We start from the raw sequence: 13843 nt of genomic DNA on the forward strand, positions 1-13843 counted from the left end.
CTTTGGCAGATTCGCCTGCCCCCGCTTTTCACTCATTTGTATTCACATCAATTCCCTCCTCCTCCTCACCCCGCCTTCTGTGTGTGTGTGTCATCATCCTGCATTGCTTTACCTGTGTTTTGCTGCAGTGCGCACACACATTCATCCGCACAAGCACAGGGGGAGCCACACACCCACCACATCCGGCGTGTCACCCCCTTCACACTGTCTCTTCTCACAGAAACACACGCACACACACATCCCACTTCCGGTGTGTGTCCTCCTTCACACTGGCACACATTCTAAAAGTGACACAGACACAAAATAAGACAGTGAGGATTTCAAGAGCTAAATGGAAATAGACGTGTGTGCACTGTGGTGTTGAACATGCTTACCAAGTCCACTTTCAACTCCCGTCTCTCTTTGGTATCACAATAGCAAAAAAAAGAACATTTTAGTCAGGTATACAGGATATTCCTGACATTTTTGTGTATATGCTTTAAAGAACATCGCATCTAAGAAGTATATTATAATATACTGTAACTAGGTCATCCTTTTAAAAAAAAAAACTTATTCTAGTCATTATGAAGGAAGAGAGTGCTCTTACCTGTTTCCATCAACAGTCTCTCCTCTAATCTACTTCTAATCTGTAACAGGGTTGCAGACAACAAGGTTGCAAATTTGTGCTAATGTTAGCTTTTTCTTAGTTTTTTTTTCTCTGTTTAGCCAGCTATTATGCTAGCTATGGGACAAACTTACTTATGTAGCTAAGAAAGAATTAAATTAAAAATCACTGTGTTATTCTGAGAATATGCAAAACAGAGTTGCCTGAATAAGAGTGAGACATTCAAGAAAGGCTAAATATTTTATAAAAATATGATCAATAGAAGACAGAACATACCGTTGCTCTTTTGGAAAACTGTTTGATGATGTCAAATCCATCTTATCATGTGAGTCGCTGTTTTTTTTTTTGTTTTTTTTTCTGCCATGCCCACAAGGTTATGGTAACAGCAACCAAACAGCACGTGTGTTGTGGAACATCCGTTCCATTAATAATAATAATTTTTTTAAATGTTCTGTTTATTAGAAAAAAATCCCACAGTTGCAAAAGACAGCAATGAAAAAAATAATACCAAAAATGTAATTTAAATTCTCTCTGAACAGCTTCAGTTTGGTCATTACAGGATGCGGACAGGATGAGTGAAAATATCATTTCAGGGGGTACTCTATGGCGTTATATTTGTGCCACAATAACGCACGCGCGGAAAAAAAATTGAGCGTTGAAAATCAAACTGAGCGAGCGAAAACAGATTTTGAGCGCAGAAAAAAAGTTCTTGAAAAGAAGTTTCTCGCTCAAAATTCCTTTTTTGAGCAATCAGAGCTTGTAAAAGCACTTTGATTGACACAGCTTAGTATCCAATGAGATTGCTTGTACGCTATCCGTTGACGCCCTATCGTTTGCCCTGTGTTCACCCGAAAAGGGCAAACGAGAGTGCGTCAACACGGACTTGGGCTGGAGAATTACTTTTAATATTATTATTATTACTGTATTGTATCATTTGACAGAAATACCTTGTTAGTTTTTGTACTTTAATAATATAAGCCCACCCCTCCCGCCCACGTCGATGTGACGCACTCTCGTTTGCTCGTTCCGGGTGAACACAACAAGCAATCTCATTGGATACCAAGCTGTCAATCAATGTGCTTTTACAAGCTCTGATTGGCTGGCAATGCTATTGCGAGCGAGCAAAAAGGAATTTTGAGCGAGAAACTTCTTTTCAAGAACTTTTTTTCTGCGCTCAAAATCTGTTTTCGCTCGCTCAGTTTGATTTTCAACGCTCAATTTTTTTTTCCGCGCGTGCGTAATTGTGGCACAAATATAACGCCATACCGGGCCGCGTGGGCCACACCCAAAATAATGTTTTGGAACTGATTTAGTTTCGCAGTTCATTCCTTTGTGCTTTGTTTGGCTTGATCTTTGTTTTTTCGCGCCACCTCTGGCAGCTATTGATATTACATTTTGTTGTGAGAAGGATGGTGTGGTTTGAGAGAAATCAGTCGGTGACGCACACATTGTTTTGTCTCTGTTAAATCTGGCCCACAACTGTAATTAATTTGTTTGTTGATCCAACAACTTGTGACTGTGGATAGCATGCTAGCTAATATTAGTTCCCTTCTGCATCATGTTATATTGCATAGTGCTGTCCTGTATGCATTTAGCTCGTTTGCATTTTCATTTGTGCCAGGTATTTCCCTTGAAATTAATAGCTTTTGTAATTCAGTTTTTTGGTTGACTTCATGTAATTTGCATACATTTTTGTACATTTTAAGTCCCCCAGTCCGCAGTAAAAATCTCAAGCGTTGACCGGTCTGTGGTGAAAAAAGAGGTTGGAGACCACTGATGTAGATTATTTAAAATTTGATGGGTGGGATGTAAAATGACCTCCAATTCTGGAATGACCCACTTTCTACTTTGAGGTTCAAAAACGTGACAAAATATTTTGGAGGTCGTTGATTGGTCCAACACAGATTTGTACAACTGGGGCAAAAAAAGTCATGAGATAATGCAAAGTGTGCGAAAAAGATTGTTAGAATAATTATTGCTAGAATAGTTGTAGATATAGTGATTATACATTTGCTACAAAATATTAACGCTCGCAATGAAGAAATGCTTTGCTGTGTGAATGAATATACTGAATGATAATAATGAATAATTAAACTGCTGATGTACCGCTAGGTATGTTGATGGTACGCTGGGAGAATAAGTGCTCTGTTTGTGGGAAAAAAACTGTCTTGTCATTGTTTTCTCTCAAGGAGAAGGAAGGCCGCTCAAGCCTGCCAGTTGGAGCATTCCCACAGCTGTGACTCTTATTGATGTTTTTGCTCTGCATTATAAGAATGTTTCGCTACGTATTTTTTCATACATGCATTAGTTTCTCACCCACATGCTCACACATAGAAGAACAAGTACACAAGGTCCCGGCCATAGACTTGCATTTTTTCCTGCCCCTTGGGGGGCGGGACCTTCATGTAGTTAGGGATCTCTGTATCAAATAAAAGTAAGGGGAGTCAGAGAGATTGGCAGAGCGCAGTAGAATTGTCCTTGGCCAGTTCCTCTTCGCTTCCCTCATGCATGAGTTTGGAAGATTGCCTTGTCTCCTTTTTTACGTACAGTTTCTTACAAATGTCTGACAAATGAACCTGACAAAGACCATTCAGCACTTCCATCTATCCATCCATTATCTGTAGCCACTTATCCTCACAAGGGTTGTGGCTTGCTGGTGCTTATCCCAGCTGTGTACGGGCAGTAGGTGGGGGACATCCTGGACTGGTTGCCAGCCAATTGCAGGGCACAGAGAGACGAACAACCACTCATGCACCCAATTACACCGAAGGACAATTTAGAGTGTTCAATACACCTTCCAAGCATGTTTTGGAGTGTGGCAGAAAGCCAGAGTGCCCGGAGAGAACCCACACTGGCCAGAGGAGAACATGCAACCTCCAGACAGGAAGGCCTGAGCCAGTTGGTTTCGAACTCTGAGACCCTGAGGCGGACATGTTAACCACTTGGCCATGGAGCCGCCCTACATTCAGCACTTATTTATCATAAAAAACAAATAGGTCTTTAAACTACTCAATCATATCAGACTATGTTGCTGTCAAGATCTTTGAATGTGACATGTACTTTGGTAATGCATCTGTCCAACTTGTGCACTTTACTCCAGGCTTCTGAACCATTACTGATGACAGCAAAAAAAGAAAAAGAGAAAGCTGTCAAATCCTGGATTACAGGCCTGAACACCTTTTAGAATTTGGCTGTTGAAAGATGAAAGATGCTGATCCATCTCAGCAACGATCCTATCAAGGCAAGGTAGATACAAGTTTGCCTTCAATTTCTCTGCATCACCTAGGTCACTCACAGCCCTACTATTAGAGTCGACAACATAGTCCTCCATGCGTTTTTGCTTTTGCCTTTGTCTGGTCACAGCACATGGCTCTGGGATCTAGTTGGCTGCACAGTAGGTCTGTGCTCTGTCAAAAAGCTCAGCAGCCTTCTCATCTGTATGCATATTTTTTAGAGTGGTACACATGGCACATTTGTACTCCTCAGCTTTGGCCAGTTCTACTGTTTAACTTTGCAGATATCTGTGAAGGTTTTCAGTCACAGTCAAAAAAGTCTTGAACATCATCAACAGATACACAGCGGAAAACCTAGCAAGCCATAGCAGCAATACCTCTATGGCAATAACCCTATTGCCATAGGGATATTGCTGCTGGACAGGCACTGACAGCTCGGTGGCACAGTGAATAGCACGTCCGCTTCACAGTTCAAAGATCCCAATTCAAATCCACCTGGCTCCGGCCTTCCTGTGTGGAATTTGCATGTTCTCCCCGAGCCTGCGTGGGTTCTCTCCGGGCACTCTGGCTTCCTCCCACTCCCCAAAAACTCCTCCAAATCCACCTTATAGTGGCACATATAATTCCATACTTATCGATTTCACCTGCGCCTGAGAGGGGGCTCTTTCTCGCGCTCTATTTCTCTCTCCCTGACAACGAAGTACAGTACTGTACTGATTATAAAGCTGACGTCTTGCACGTAAATAAATTACGATATTAAATTGCCATGTGTGTGTTGCTTATGTGGAGAGTCGTGGCACATCAATACAGTAGGAATTAAGTATCATAGAAAGTAGAATGTGCATTCTAAAATGATTTTTTTTTTTTAATTGATTAATTTTTTTACCGGGGCACAGCAGATCTATACTGGGGCACGTGCCCCAGTAAAATATGTCTGGTGACTCCGGTGGATACAAATTACTGTATTTCAGTGAAATTTATTTGTATTTACTGAATATCTAAATGATATTAATTTATATTTACTAATTCATTTAATTAATTTTATTTAATTATACATAGTATTTAAAAAAACAGTTTACTAAATATTTGGAAGATATTGATTTAGATAGATTGATTAATAAGATTGTTGGACCTTTCACCTTAATTTTCTTTGTTTGCGTGCTCATATGAAGAATGCTGTTTACATACCATGGTAAAAGATTCCTGTGCATTCGGTAATGATTTCAGTAAGAATCACATATCATGCCGCATCACCAAGGATTTATTCCAAACAAATACTGTACTCTTATTACAGCAAGCCAGTTTTCCAAATTCCAAATGAATTTTCATTCACATGGGCAGATGGGCTTGATCAAAGTTCTTACTTACGCTCTGACCCTTATGGAGGGCACCAGGGGAGTGGCCACATTGCACGGTCAAGTCAGCAGTGCTAAGTTGTTCCTTGTCTGCTGCCCCCTTTCAGACTCCAGTCTTCACTACGACCAAGACCAGAGCGCTTCCCAAAGACACAAGAGATAAAATTGTACAGTTGCACAAAGCTGGGATGAGTCTAATTGCAGTTGGTAAAACTACTTTGTGAGAAAAGATCAACAGCTGGAAACATTGTAAAATTGATTGAGTATAACATCACTGACAGTCTCCCTTGGAGTGAGGCTCCCTACACAAGATCTCACTTCGTGGGGTTCAAATGATCCTGAGAACAGTGAGGAATCAGCCCAGAACTACACGGCACCAACTGCAGGTCAATGATTCGAAGACAGCTAGGATACTAGATAGGTAACACAGTACGTCCTCATGAGACCTATCCTGCATTGGCCGAAAGGTTCCCCTAACAACACAACGATGATCTAAGGGTGCTTCTGAAATTTGCCAATGACTAACTGGATGATCAAGAGGAGGATTGGGAGAAGAGACCAAAATTGAACTTTGTTTCAAGCTCACAGTGATGTCACAGTGATGTCTGACTCTCGAATAACTACTTCTCATGCGCACACGTAAGCATTGCTGGGATACACAGGCTATTTTCTGGAGTATTTAAACATCAATAAACTCGCATCAGCAACTAAAACTTGTCTAATTAAACCCTAAAACTTTCATCATTATACGTGATGCTGTCAAAACTTAAAAGAATTAAAAATAATTTAAAATAAATATCCACAAAATTTTATGAAGTCCAAATTACAAATCACAGTTTAATATAAGAAGAACATTGTTTTATTTCTTTAATATAAATTCAATATAAACAAAATGATATAACACAAACATATTAAAATGAAACAATAAATAAAGAAAATGCTTGCACTCACCAAAACAAACAATGGTCACAATCCAAAAAAATGGACGTCTCGTTTTCTCTGCACTGAGATGTACAGTGTATCCACTCGGGTGTCCCAAAAGTGTTTTAAAAGCACCGTAGCGCATTGAGGAGCTCTCTTTACCTTCAAACTGAGATGTACAATACTGTATATCCACTTGGGTGTCCCCATAAGTTTTTAAAGGTACCGTAGCGCGTGTGTCCAGACGTGCTCTGGTGTCTCGTTGCTGCCTTGGTTAAACAATTGAAGTTTGCAAATCCAGTGTAGCGCCAAACACCAAATTGATCCTTTGCAAACAAAAGGCATTCCCAGCAGAACTATTTGCCAGGGTTAGCTCAGGCCACTGCTAGCCAAGTCAGAAATATGGCCAAGTCGAAACAGGTTAGCTAATAGCTATGCTACGCATCTAAAGCATTCAGCCAAAGCCAACACCACATAGCTTGCTTGTTGAGCATTGCACCGCCTTCCTGCAGTGAGCATCCACTCACATCACGTTCAACATGAGGCCCCTAGATGGCGACCTTATGATGCCGTTGACTATTACAGCTGTCTATTAAGTTATTCGGGCAGCTCACATATCCATCTGCGCTTGCGCAGAAGTCTGCGCTGTGTTGATGCGAATGCCCTGGCTTCTGGCTAAGGCAGATTATATACAGCCTGGCGACACAAGCTAACTGAATTGTAATTGGCTAAAAACTCCAACTTAAAACTACAACACTACAAAGAGCGTAACCAAATGGATATGACATGAAAAGAACAGAACATGGAGAGTAATTTTATAAATTTAAAAATTATATATATATATATATATATATATATATATATATATATATATATATATATATATATATATATATATATATATATATAGTAAAAATATAATATAATAAATATAATAAAAATAAAATAATAATAAAAAATAAAATATAAAAAGTATATATATAGTAAAAATGAATTAAAAATGAAATTGACATTTTTTCTTTATAGTTATAGTTAATTATTATAGTTTATTATTGTTTTAATTATGATGTTAGGTTATGTTAGGCCAGCAGAGAAGGCCTTGGTGGCCCTGACGGCCAGCCACTGCTTTTAAGACACGCTTGCCAAATGCTGAAAAAGGTGCTTGTCTGGGAAACTTTGCAATTAACCAGATGCTCGCCAGCTCCAATAAGGTGGATATCCATGATCAAAATTCCAATAATGTAGGTGTTCCCCTATCCCCTTCCGACAAGATCAACACACCACCCTCACTGTGGTGGTGTACCTTGCGCCGGCTATCCCAGAGGACTGGTAAGGATACCCCCCAGCTTTTTCTCGTTGAGAACATTTCGTCGATCGAGTCAAAAGCCCAGCTGACCAATTTCATGATTAGATGTTGGAACAGAATATTGAAGGAGACGACAATGATAGTTGAGACAGCAGACAGCATAGGACAAAGACAGCAAAAGCGGGGGGGGGGGTAAGGGAGGGAGTGGAGCAGAGCAGAAAACCGTCCACATCCGTCAAGAGCAAGCAAAAAAAAAAAAACAGCAACAAGCGTAAACTAGAGATTAGCGTCATCGCGCTACTCTTTTTCCCGCAGATCCCAGTGACATCAGATGCAAAGTTTCTTTCTGATTGGACATGTCAGAGGTGGAAGTTCTTTCTGATAGGACTGAATTTGGTGGCACTACTGCCATCTAGCGACTTGGCATGCGTGTAAACAAATTAAACCGCACTGTGCAGGATTCATGTAGCAGCAATTTCTTTAACAAAGCAATGTGGACAGGTTTTTGACGCATGACTATCCGGGTTAAATAAGCCTGTAGACAACGCCTAAAATGTGGAGTTTTGTTGGATAGTCATTTTAACGTTTGGCTGTGGTTTGATACTTTGATCACTGTTTGAAGAGTTTAGAAGAAAAAGCTTAGATAACTCAAATTAGATAAAGACATGCAGCCAGTGAGGAATATAAAATCTGCCCTTGTTCTTCAATTACACAAGCATTATCCTCCAATACTCCAAAAATTCACAAGCATTTTAGTGCGCGCATAAACCCATGGCAGTCATTTGAAATATATGGTGACAAACGTATACTGGGTGGAGTCACACGTTAGCCCCACCTACACATTGAGCCGCAACTGCGCTCCCGGGATTAGCAAGAGCTTTCTTCAATTACGGCAAATACTGTAGTGCAAAAAGCAAGTGACGTCATATCTCACCAAGTTTGTGTTGTGGCCGCTTCCGTAGCCATAGTTGTGTTTTGGTATTAAAGCCAACCGAGATGGCGGAGCAGCTCGACCGAGTGCGAATTTCCGCTGCCGAACTTCGAGCCCAAGGCACTGCGGCGTCCAACTGTTCGCGTGAGCAAGGTGTGAGCAAGGAGTAAAACAAATCAAGGGCGGCGGAAAAGTTAAATGCTTGGAACTCGCTGTATGTCGATGCTGCGTTACGTTCAAGTACAGGCGAAACGCGCTCGCTCAACTGTTGGCGCTAATGCGGCTAATTTTCATCCTGCTATTGCTAGCTTCATCGCGCCTTGTTTTTTTATTTTTGTAACGTTGCCGACATGTTGATCCCTGCAACTAATAACAACATACATTAAAGTCAGCGGCAAGATTGTGTGCGATTTTTAATATTTTTTTTTTAAACAACAAGCGTTGCTAATGACGTCACGAAGACAACAAAAGGGAGAGTGTTTCGGAAATACTTAATTGTGTTGCAATATGTACGCTTTATTCATAAAGTGTGATTAAGGTACGCCTGTAGAGCAGAAAATTGAGCGGGATTTACATCTCTGAAACGCTACTCATAACAGTATTACGTCTCTCAGTTTTAATTGTTGAAATAATTGCCGAAGACGTAGACCTCGTGATTAATGGAGTCATCATGAAGGTGGTTATAACTGCCTGCATTAATGATTACTCTAAGACGAAATAGGGAGAGTACCGATTCTACAAAGCTGATAGCGTTTATATTTTGATGGGAGGTGACAGTTAGGCAGTTGTTGCGCCTTTAGCCTTTTTTCCCAGCCACTGACATTTTGCAGGAAATGATCCAATTTCGAAAGTAGCAGTAAAAGTGTTTGTTTGAGTCAGTTAACAGTCGATTTACGAATGATATTAAATAATTTAAAATTCACAGGCAATATGTAAAAATTATAAATTGAAAACCTCCCACAATATTTACAAAAATAAACTTGCAGTTAGAAAAATATAGTCAATTACATGGATTCTACAGACTTAAAAAATTGTGATTGAAACAAAAATCAAATACAGTACATGGAATTTCACTCTGCGTGAGAATCATGTGATATGGTTAATGAAGATTCATTGAATTGGTCCAGTTTGTTTGTGTTTACAGATTTTGTGTATTTATTTGTCTATCTAGGCCAATGACGAAACGTGACAGGCAGAATATTTCAGTTTTGGTAGAAAACACCATTCAATGAGTCTCCACCTGTTACCATTTTTATAACATAGTCGGTCACAGCTTTCTGCAAATACATCAGCATTGTGTTCCAATGAACAAGCCCGGACTTCACTCTGAGTAAATTGAAATCATTACTGGTTCTGTATACAATGGACTCCTGCTTTGTGAAATTAATCAGTTCCGCAGTTGGGATCGTAAGGCCAAATCGTCATATGGCGGGCAATAGAAAACCAATGTCAACTAGCTAAAGTGTGTAAAACCCCAGGTAAAAACTTCAAAATTGTATATACATATCAAAAATCTGCAACAAAATAGTCAGTGCTACTTATGTATAAATACATGTGTACAATTAAATAACATCATAAATAAATATATAAAGGATTTATTTGCATTTGAGTGATGGGACAAGCTTGTTATGGCCATATTCCCTAGTGAGGGTAGCCTAGCTAAGCCGTCTTTGTATTTCTTGATTATTTCTAGCTTTGTTTCCTTATTAATCATCTTCTTACTTCTACCTTTAACATCACTATCAATCTTGGGATCCATGGCTAACCAATTCAAGTTTGAATTAAGCACTAAAATGCACAATAAATACGATATAGTAAGCAAGAGACAATAAAATATCTTATGAATCTGTGTTCATATCTTTCGCATGTTGCCTTCTTGAAACCGTGACGCTGACCAATAGCAGACCAGCATCTTAGTGACGTAAGCAGTGACGCGCGTAGTGATGTATAGCGCGGCATGACATTAATACAAATGATGCTTTGAACTCAGCTCAACATAGTTCCAAATTGCAACAAGACTGGCAGAGAATTTAAAAAATACTTTCCACAATATTTCACTGGTATAGGTTGATATATTTGTACATTTTCAAACCATGAGTGAATTTGGATCATTGAACCTGATCATTTCTGTGGTTGGGAATTACTAGACTAGGGCATGGGCATGAGAGGCTGGAAATGGTATTTTACATATGTTTCTGTGTTTTATATGATGGAACGCAGAGGACGATCACATGGCCAAGAAGCAACGGAGGCGTCCTGACTTGCAGCGTTACCAGCGAGGGCCCACACAGGAACGCCAGCGACATGCCAGAGACGAGGCTGAAAGCACTCTGAAGCATTGCTGCCATTCCCCGGCATTGGACTCGCGTGATCCCAAACTGAGGAATGGCAAAGAGAACCTTCCTGTGTATGATGACAGCAGGATGCGAGGCGACAGCAGTAACATTCCCGCCATCAATAACGAGGCTGTTCCGGACCAAGTCACACCCGAAAACCCCCAAGAAAGTTTGCACTCAGTCGGAGCCGCCAAGCCAAAGAAAGCCCGCAAACCTGACCAGGAATTTTACCAGCCTGGAAGCCACCGGACTGCTCCAGGAAAGGACAGGGTGCGAGAGCTGGATAAACCGTCGCCGCCGTGGACTGACCATCACAAAGCCAAAGAAAAAGAAGCGAAGGGAAATTGTGCCAGTGGAAAATGCACCCAGGAAAATGCCAAATCCAAGGAGACCAACTGGAATGACAGAAGCCAGATGGCTTGTAGTAACTCAGTGGAGAATCTTTTGAGCAAAGTGGAAAAACTCAGCGTCATAGGGAATGCGTACTGTGAAGACTTTGAGGATGCAGTCGGACACAGAGGGAAGAAGATGGAACAGGAAAGACGGGAGGAAGTGGAGAGGAGGGGAGCCTGTCAGAGAAGAGGCCGCGAAAAGGAGAAGAGTCAGGATGTACTTGCAGCATCGGCTGAATGTGAAAAAGAGACAAATGAGGGCTACAAGGTAAATAAAATAGAAAAAACGTTTACAAACAAGGGACGACAGAGCAGAAGAAGCAGCCACGATGACAACAAGAAAAACATTGGCAACAGAGAAGACGGCCAGGGCACTCCCACACTGAAGAATGGCCAACGGAGAAGCCAGCGGAGCAACCGCACCAAATCAAATGGCGCTGCACCTGCCTCCAAACGCTATTCCAAATCGGACACCCGCCGCCCTCGCACGTACAGCAGCAGCTCAGCCAGCAGTGCTGCTGGCCCAGTCGCCGCCAATAGGCCTGTGGGGGAAACATACGGTTCACACGGCCGTCATACTGACGGGGAGTCCTCCGATTCTGTGGAAGGAGGGGAGACCAGTGATATGGCAGATGACCCCAGAGAGATTGATAGGTTGAAAGGGGGCAAAGGCAGGGGGCCTGGAATCCTCAGGATCTCCTCGGGCATCAGACAGGCCGCTTCCGGGGAGTGCCACAAACACAGGCCGCCTCCTCGGGGCAGAGGTCGGGGTACGTACCTGCATAGATTATACCAGGATTTGATCGATTCCTTCACATCCGCAGTGCCCTATCCTAATGCCACATTCAGATGGAGTGCGTCGTTTATACTCTACGCAAGGCAAGTCGCGAATTTAAGATGAAGTTCACTTTTCACGCAACAGTATCAGGAAAGGGTAGTTAGCTTGCTGTGCACTTTACTGTGGATTCGGAAAGGAGAGCATTGCTGAGAACTTTCACTTTTCCGGGATCTGGCAGAGCCAATATTTTCTCCGACAGCACCTTTATTCTTCTTTTTTACGTTGCGTGTCCCTCCTTTTATGGCAATACTCATCTGCCAAAATAAACAAAAGTTTCAATGTCGCAATCAAGTGGCCGATCCTATGCTAAATACTGAGTTGCACTATCGTTATCCTAGCACAGTAATTACGGTTCAACAGCTGTTAAAAAAGGAAGAAAACGCTGCACATACCAGTTGTCCCAAGTTCTCCCTTCCGCCCTTCTACAAGCCAGGTGAGAGCTCTTGCTTGGCTAGTTTCAGCAGCCTTCCACCAGAGTGAAATAGAATTGGGTTTCTCACCTGATTCCTAATATATACCCTACTAGCTGAAGTGCTCCATTTAGCATCACTGCGTCCGTGATGCATAATTTTTGCCATGGGCTGCATACTTTCAAATCAACATGTGTCCTCTGGATGCAATGTTTTTTGTAGGGAAGCTGTGATACACTTTGTTCACACAACGCAATTTCAAGGCCTTAGCCTATCACATACTCTCGTTCACGTCCTGGTTTCTTGGCTTGAGTTACCACTGTAAATTAGCGCAGCTATGCTAATGCCTCACGCTGCGTTTTTTATATTGTTCGAGGTAAGACGCTAGCAGTTTATCAAGCTAAAGTGTGGGTCAAGAAGGCAATGACACTTGATATACAGTAATCAGTCGCTATATCACGGTTCATCTTTCACGGATTCGCTGCTCCACGGATTTTTTTTACAGTGAATATTTTTTACAGTACATTGTGGGGCTTTAACTGTTGTCTCAAAATAAAATATTGACGCTGTTTTGTATTGGTTTTTCACATGTCAATTTATTACAAAAGGCAAGAGGATCCAAAAGCTTGGTTTCGTCTCTCCTGTGCGCAAAACTCAGCACACACACAAACGTGCTGGTAAGCACATTGATTGACAGCTTGGTCTCTGTGAGCCAATCACGTGACTCGTAGGCGTGCTGAGTGGAAACACACGTGTGTCCTCACATAGAGAGCAACGGAGAAATGCACAGCTTTGGAAATATGATTTTTACCTAGATTTCTTTTGTAATAAATTGAAATTTCAAGTGTATTGTTATGATACAAGAGGCTTCACTTTAATTCGATGTCCGGGCATAGCCGTCTATAAAAATCTTGCTCAGAAAAAGAAAGCTTAAGAGCTACTCGCACTATGTGTGGGTTCATGAAGAAGAGGCATAGCTGGGACTGTGAAAAACGCGAGTGGCAATGTTTCCAACTTTGTATTACTATATTAAAATGATTGTTTTAAACAAATTTGGGGCTTTTAAACAGGTTTTGATTTTTGGTTTTATTCTATAGTTTAGGATTGCATTGTAAAATAATAAAAAAAATAAAGTTGGCTACTTCACGGATTTCACTTTGCGCGTGTTGTTTTTGGAACGTAACCCCCGCCATAAACGAGGGATTACTGTACTGCTAAGACGCTAGCAGTATATCAAGCTGAAGTGTCCGTGTCCAAACATACAAAGTCGGCTGTTTGAGTTTTTTACCATTTAGGAGCTCACTTAAATATGTTTTTTTTTCATCTCTTGTTTGTCATAAATGCACAGAGAAATATTAATAATTTTCATTTGGGTGACATTTTCATTTTTTGTTCATACTTATTTTATAATGTAAAAGTTATAACATTTATAGCTAACTTCAAAGAGCAGCAGTTGTCCCCATGTAATTTGGGGGGGGGGTGTTTCTTATGAATCAATAATTAGTAAAAAAAAAACA

At 41.0% G+C, this 13843-nt stretch overlaps 1 protein-coding gene across 1 annotated transcript in view; it reads left to right on the forward strand.

The window, feature by feature from the left end:
* Positions 1 to 8360: 8360 nt before the first annotated feature.
* The window catches only part of smg6 (SMG6 nonsense mediated mRNA decay factor), a 42305-nt gene continuing 36822 nt past the window's right edge, over positions 8361 to 13843 (forward strand). Inside the window, exons 1-2 of the mRNA XM_088441506.1 lie at positions 8361 to 8503; positions 10571 to 11848. Coding sequence (XP_088297632.1) covers positions 8416 to 8503; positions 10571 to 11848 — 1366 coding nt within the window. The 5' untranslated portion in view covers positions 8361 to 8415. The remainder of the gene's footprint in view (positions 8504 to 10570; positions 11849 to 13843) is intronic.

Source organism: Hippichthys cyanospilos, chromosome 18 (genome assembly GCF_059441005.1).
Source record: "Hippichthys cyanospilos isolate Australia breed blue-spotted pipefish chromosome 18, RoL_Hcya_1.0, whole genome shotgun sequence".
Taxonomy (NCBI): Eukaryota; Metazoa; Chordata; class Actinopteri; order Syngnathiformes; family Syngnathidae; genus Hippichthys; species Hippichthys cyanospilos.